The 6830-nt window shown below is 62.2% G+C and overlaps 1 protein-coding gene across 1 annotated transcript; it reads left to right on the forward strand.

Annotated features, from left to right (window-relative positions):
- The first annotated feature begins 407 nt into the window (after window positions 1–407).
- Window positions 408–6554, forward strand: LOC130259411 (mesothelin-like protein). Its single transcript, XM_056503670.1, has 14 exons — window positions 408–453; window positions 838–869; window positions 1169–1215; window positions 1742–1882; window positions 1958–2048; window positions 2416–2545; window positions 3046–3218; window positions 3349–3504; window positions 3677–3810; window positions 4057–4190; window positions 4313–4413; window positions 4570–5341; window positions 5990–6055; window positions 6472–6554. The coding sequence occupies exons 1-14, from the start codon at window positions 408–410 to the stop codon at window positions 6552–6554; spliced, it is 2106 nt and encodes a 701-aa protein (XP_056359645.1).
- The last annotated feature ends 276 nt before the right edge of the window (window positions 6555–6830 follow it).

The raw sequence follows: 6830 nt of genomic DNA on the forward strand, positions 1-6830 counted from the left end.
GCTGTGGGCAGCCCCGAGGGAATTTCAGGAGCAGGGGTTGGTTTTTTAGCAGGATATCCCTCCTGAGGGATGGGAAAGGGTGGGGAACACCTGCTGGGCTCCCCCACTGCCTTACACTGGATTTCTCCCAGTCTGTGCTGGGAGGAGCTGGGGGAGGCAGGGAGACCCAGTCCCTGCAGGAAAATTGTGAAATTTCTTTTAATAACGGGTGGGAAAAATCCTGTTTTCTGTTATGTAGGATTTAAAATCTCTCCCATGGTCAAGGGGTGTGTGTACAGCATCACAGAGATGTGGTGGGCACAGTGAGACCCCTGAGCCCACAGCTGCAGCCCCAGAGTGACAGAATCAGCCCCAGGACCTGCAGCACCTTCCAGCTCTCCAGCCCCGCTCCAAGGACCAGCCCCACCATGGTGTGGGCAGTGACAGCCCTGGCAGCAGCCACCCTCTGCCTCCGTGAGTCACACCCTGTCCCCAAAATCTGCCCTGGGACCCGCAGCCACCCCTGGCACCAGGGGTGCTCCAGCTGTGCTGCTCCTCATCCCAATCCTGCTCCCAGGGCTCCTCCTGCTCCCCTCTGCATCCTCAGGCTTTTCCCAGGGACAGATTTTCCCAGATTTCCAGGGATGGATTTGTCCCTTTTTGTCTTCCACACCGTCCTGGAGGGCGCTGTGGGTGCTCAGGGTGGGGGCTGCTCTCTTCATAGTGACCCACAGCATTTCCTAAATATTAAATTAGCAAAGGAAAGGCTCTTCCCAGCCTTTAAACCTGCAACTAAAGCTTGGAACAAGCTGTTCATAGTCCATGGGTGTTTCCTAACCTGCTCCTGCTTCCTTGCAGGTGTCTCCACAGAGCTGGTGAAAGTCACAGTGGTGAGTCCCTGCCAGCTCTCCTGGCTTCCCCAAAATTCCCCCAGGGCTCAGCCAGCAGCTCCCTGCTGTGCCCCTGTGCAGAGGTGGCCCTGTCCTTGTCCCATCCCTCACCTCCATGTCCTGCTCTAGGGACACTCAAGTGTCCCTGCTCCTGATGGTTTTTGTCACCACGAGTAATGCAGGAGCTGCTGGCTATTTCCCTGGAGTTCCTGCTCCTATTCCCAGCTGGGTCAGAGCCCATTCCCTGCATCTCAATCCCTTTCCTTACCGGGGCTGAGCATCCCCCATCCTCTCCCCAGGCTGCCCTGATTTTTGGAGCTGTCCTGTCCAAGACTGAGCATCCCCAGTAAGTATTTGGGGCTCTGGGGACTGCGGGGTCCCGGGGGGTGAATTTCTATTTAATCTGCTGCTGTGCCGGGTCGTGGGGTGAGGGGGATTTACAGCCCTGTGCAGCCGGTTCCGTGCAGGGCTGGGTTTGTGCAGAAACACAAACACTCCGAGAATTCTCCTTCCTCCGCGCGGCTGCAGCGGGAGCCTCGCCCCGGCTGGAACCCGGGCTCTGCTCCTTCCTCCCGCACCCAAATCCCGGGATAAGGGGGCACCCACCCGGCCGTGGGGATGGCAGCAGCCTGGCACCGATTTTAGGGCACCACACCCCGTGTGTGCAGGCTCGGGGTGCTGCTGTGTGACCCGGGCTGATTTTAGGGGACATTTCCATGACACCCCGTGTGTGCAGGCTCGGGATGCTGCTGTGTGAGCCGGGCTGATTTTAGGGGACATTTCCATGACACCCCGTGTGTGCAGGCTCGGGATGCTGCTGTGTGAGCCGGGCTGATTTTAGGGGATATTTCCATGACACCCCGTGTGTGCAGGCTCGGGGTGTGTGACCTGGAGCCGGGCAGCATCGGATCGGATCCCAGCACCCTGGACCAGCTGAAGCTGTGCCCGGCGCTGACGGGGGCACAGCAGGATGCCCTCAATGCCCTGCTCCTCTCGGGGCGCTCCGAGTACGGGTGAGGAGCCCTCCTGCTCCTGCCGGGCTGGGCATCCACGGGGATGCTGAGCTGCTCCTTCTGCTGCTGCCGCAGGGATCCTTCGAGCTGGGATTTACAGACCCTGCGAGATTTGGGGCCGCTGGTGCTGGCGTTGAACCAGACCACGCTGAGTTTGGTGGCCGAGGTAAGGTCCCTCCTCGCGGGGAGGTGACCATCAGGCGGGTCAGATCCTAGGCTGGGGGACCCAGGATCCTGCGCCCTGCGGTGCCACCACCCTCTGTCCCTATCCCTGTCCCCCCGGTGCCAGCACTCTCTGTCCCTGTCCCCTCCGGTCCCACCATCCTCTGTCCCTGTCTCTGTCCCTGTCCCCTCGGTCCCAGCACCTTCTGTCCCTATCCTTGTCCCTGTCCCCCAGTCCCAACACTCCCTGTCCCCTCTGTCTCTGTCCCTATCCCTGTCCCTGTCCCCTCTGTCCCTATCCCTGTCCCTCTCCCTTTCGCTGTCCCTGTCCCTGTCGCTGTCCCCCGGTGCCATCCCGCTGTGCCCCGCAGGCAGCCCGGGAGGATTTCAGGAGCACCGCAGCCTCCTCCATCACCCAGGGCCATTCCCAGCGGGACAAATCCCTGCTGCTCCCCGGGGCAGCCGCTGCCTCCCGTCCCAGGCTGAAGCGCAGCTCGGACCGTGAGTTTCCCTTCCCTCCGGCCACTCCAGAGTTCTGCGCGGGGAAAATCCCCCGGGGCTGGAGCTTCCAGATGGACCAGCAGAAATCTGGGATTCCCATAAACTGGGGAAACGTCCTTGGAGCACGGGGGGGGGGGGGGGTTTCCTCTTCCCTGGGAGCAGGGATGTGGTGGCAGCACCCAGGGAGGAGCTGGGACAGGGGGACAGGGACACTGCCAGGGCAGAGGATGCTCCTGTGGGGGACATGGGGCAGTCTGAGCTGCCTTGAACAGGACAAAGCACAATCAGGCTGCACAGCACCACCAGGTTCTTCAGGAATGACTTTAGGAAATGACACAAAGGAGGCACCTCTGTGGATTGGGGTCTGGAGATGGGAGCAGCATCCACGGGGGGCTTGAGCTCCTCCAAGGGGCTCTGAGCCCTGTGGCAGGAGCAGGGCCGGGTGGGAAGGGGGCACACGGGACACACACCCTCTGCCTGGCACAATTCCTTCCCCTCAGGCTGCCAGTCCGAGCCCATCACCGCCGACAGCATCTTTGAAATCCTGGACCTCAGCCTTGAGCAGCTGGACCTGTGCCTGAGCAATGATGTGCTGATAAAAAACCTGGAGGATGTGGTGGTTCTGCCAATCCCCTCAGAGATGTCCCAGGTCCTGAAAAAAAAGGTGGATGAGGTAAGGGGTGCCACAGGGCAGCAGCCCGGGATGGGCAGGACACGCTCTGGAACAGGGACGGAGGAGCCCGAGTGGCTCTCTGCACCCATCCCTGCCCTCTTTCCCTCCCCTCACCCATTTCCTCCCGCAGGCTTTCCCCTCGGGGCTCCCCGAGCAGCAGCTGAGGCGCCTGGGGACGCTGTCCCGGCTCTACACGGGGCAGGAGATCAGCCGGTGGCCGGTGACATCCAGCGACACCCTGTCAGCGCTGCTCAGCCCCTCGGGAGGAGACTGGAACGACTCCCAGGTAAACCCACGGCAGCAGAGGGGATGGGTGATGAGGAACCCGAACTGGGGCTGCCCCTGAGCCCAGCTCTGATCAGGGTGGAGCACTGAGGGGTTTTTTGGGGGGTTGGCAGCACTGCCATCCTTACCAGGAGCATCTCCCTTCCCTGCCTGTGCCCCCCCGTGTCCCTCAGGTGCAGCAGCTGATCAGCAGGTACCTGGCCCTGGAGGGCTCCTGGACTGGGCCCCTGCTGCAGGAAATGGGGGGCAAACAGCTGTGCCAGCTGCAGGAGGAGCAGATCCAGCAGATCCCTGCTGCTGCCATCGGGTGAGCTGCTCTTTGGGAGTGCTGCCCGGCCCTGAGAGCCCCCAGGGCTGTGGGGATGGGGATGGGGGGATGGAAGAGCCCCAGCCCTGCTGTGCATCTCCCCATTCCCCACCAGCACAGTGGGATGGCTGTGTCCCCATCCCAGATCCCTCCTGAGCCCAGCACCACGAGCAGGGACATCCTGCTCATCCCTCCAGAAGGATTTATCTGCAGCTTGGGGTGCTGCTGACCTGTCCCCCCTTCCAGGACTGCTGGGCAGCTGGACATCTCCACCTGCTCCCAGGCCAAGAAGGAGCAGCTCTATGGGAAGGCTCGGGAGGCCTTTGCCAGCCTGGGCGGCTCCCCCAGCTCCTATTACTGCAGGATCCGGCCCTACCTGGGTAGGTGCTCCCCCTCCACCCTCCCTTCTCAGCCACACGCAGCTCTGGCAGCCCCCAGGACCTCCCAAATCCTCCCAGGAGTGCTGGGAGGGCTCACAGGTATCCCCTGTGCTCTCTTTAAGGTGGAGCTCCAGCAGAGGATCTGAAGGACTTGGCTAATTCTGGTGTGTCCATAAACATGGATCTGCACACCTTCCTGGCCCTAAACCCCGAGGAACTGCAGGTACAGCCCTGGGATGCTGCTGTCCCCCTCCCCAGGGCTGGCTGAGGTCACCAAATCACCAACTCTCCACTTTCTCACCTTTATAAACTTTCTTCAGGGAGTTTCAGTTGGGGCTGTGAGGGTGAAGGAAGGGGCTGGGGTGTGTCTGTGTTGCAGAAACTCAGCGTCATGGATGTGAAACGTCTGCTGGGGGAAAACCTGCCCGAGCTGAAGGAAGCCGAGCACGAGCCCTCGGTGGAGAGCTGGGTGCAGAAACAATCCCAGCAGGAGCTGGACTGCGTGCTGGGCATCGGCCTGCAGGGGGGGCAGCCAGCGCCCGCGGGGACAGCCAGCCCTGCCCCGGCCACTGCCACCGGCCCTGCGGCCACCACCCCCGCCAGGGTCACCTCTGGGGTCACTGCCACCCCAGCCAGTGTCACCTCTGGGGTCACTGCCACCAGCCCTGTGGCCACCACCCCAGCCAGTGTCACCTCTGGGGTCACTGTCACCAGCCCTGTGGCCACCACCCCTGCCAGTGTCACCTCCACAGACACTGTCCCCACCTCTCCTCACCCTGCCACCTCAGCCAATGTCACCCCTGTGCCCACCACCCTCCCCACTGTCCCCACTCCTCCTCACCCCTCGGCCAGTGTCACTGTCGCCACCCCCAGTGCCATTAGCAGCCCTCAGCCGAGCACGGTGCCCCCCAGGACCCCCGCCCTGAGCACCCCAACCCCTCCTGACACCCCCCCACACACTGGGGGTCCCCCTGTCCCCCCTGTCCCCTCTGCCACCCCCTCTGCCAGTCCTGCTGTGACCAGCGCCCCCCCCTGCCCCACCCAGCAGACAGACAGAGCCACCTCCCCCGCTGTCCCCGCCAGCACCCTCCTGGCCGCCAGCAGCCCCAGTGCCACCCCTGTCCCTGCTGCCACCTCCGGGACCACCACCGGTGCTGGTGCTGGCACTGACCTGGCTGGTGCCACCACCAGCACTGCCACCCCTGTCCCCAACCCTTCCTCTGCCCCCACTGTCACCCCTGTCCCTAATCCCAGTTCCTCTCCCACTGCCACTGCTGTCCCCAACCCCTCCTCTGCTGTCACTGCCACCCACAGCACTGTCACCACTATCCCCAATCCCATTTCTTCTCCCACTGTCCCTCACTCCTCCTCTGCTGCCACTGTCACCTCTGTCCCCAACCCTTCCTCTGCCCCCACTGCCACTCACAACACTGTCACATCTGTCCCCAAACCCAGCTCTTCTCCCACTGCCACTCCTGCCCCCAAACCCTGCTCTTCTCCTACTGTCACCCCTGTCCCCAACCCCTCCTCTGCTGTCACTGCCACCCACAGCACTGTCACCACTATCCCCAATCCCGCCTCTGCCCCCACTGCCACCCCTGTCCCCAACCCCTCCTCTTCTCCCACTGCCACCCCTGTCCCTCACTCCCCCTCTGCCCCAGCTGCCACCACAGCCCCCCACACTCCCAGCCCCATTCCCACCTCATCCCAAAGCCCCCTGGGCTCCTCCCCGCCCGTGCCGTGCCAGCCCAGCTCCCCTCCGGGATCCCCCAGCCCCTCCTCCCACCCCAAACCGACAGCTGGCAATGTCCCAGAGCCACCACGGACAACATCCAACGGCTACATCAACCTGCAGCCCCCGCCTGGTGAGCTGGGAAAGCCTGGGGAACGGGGGGAAAGCCTGGGAATGTGGGGGGAAAGCTTGGGGATGTGGGGAGAGCCTGGGGAATAATTGGGGAAAGAGTTGGGAATACTGGGGGAAAGCTTGGGAATGTGGGGAAAGAGTTGGGAATGTGGGGAAAGCTTGGGAATATTGGGGAAAGCTTGGGAAATATGGGGAAAGCCTTGGGAATATTGGGGGAAAGCTTGGGAAGATTGGGGAAAGCCGTTGGGAATGTGGGGAAAGAGTTGGGAAGTTGGGGAAAGCCTTGGGAAGATGGGGAAAGCCTTTTCCTTGCTTGTCAGTGTAGTTCTATGTATTGGAAGATAACAAACACCAATTAACTGAGATATTCCCTGGAGAATGAGCTGGTGAGTGCCATTGCCTGTGCTGTCCCTGCAGGATCAGGATCCAGCCTCTGCTCCTGCCTCCTGCCCCTGCTGGCAGCCACCACCTCGAGCCTCCTGCTCTGGGGGCTGCTCTAGCCCAGCCCCAGCCCTGCACTCCACCTCCAGCCCTGGAGGAAATCCCTGCTGGAACAGACACCCAGGAAAGGGAGGAGAATTCCTCCAGCACAGCGTTTGGGTCTCTGTGGGGCTGGGCAGTGAAGGAGGAGAGATTCTACAGCCCAGAGAAGCCCCAGAGATCCTCACTGGTGATTTACTCCCAGCAGTGATGCTGAGTGCTCTGCCAAGGCAAGAACACCAGGCCCAGCTCTTCCAGGGATTTCCTGTCCTTCCCATCCCACTGGGGTCTGGTAA

The sequence above is a fragment of the Oenanthe melanoleuca genome, chromosome 14 (assembly GCF_029582105.1).
Source record: "Oenanthe melanoleuca isolate GR-GAL-2019-014 chromosome 14, OMel1.0, whole genome shotgun sequence".
Taxonomy (NCBI): domain Eukaryota; kingdom Metazoa; phylum Chordata; class Aves; order Passeriformes; family Muscicapidae; genus Oenanthe; species Oenanthe melanoleuca.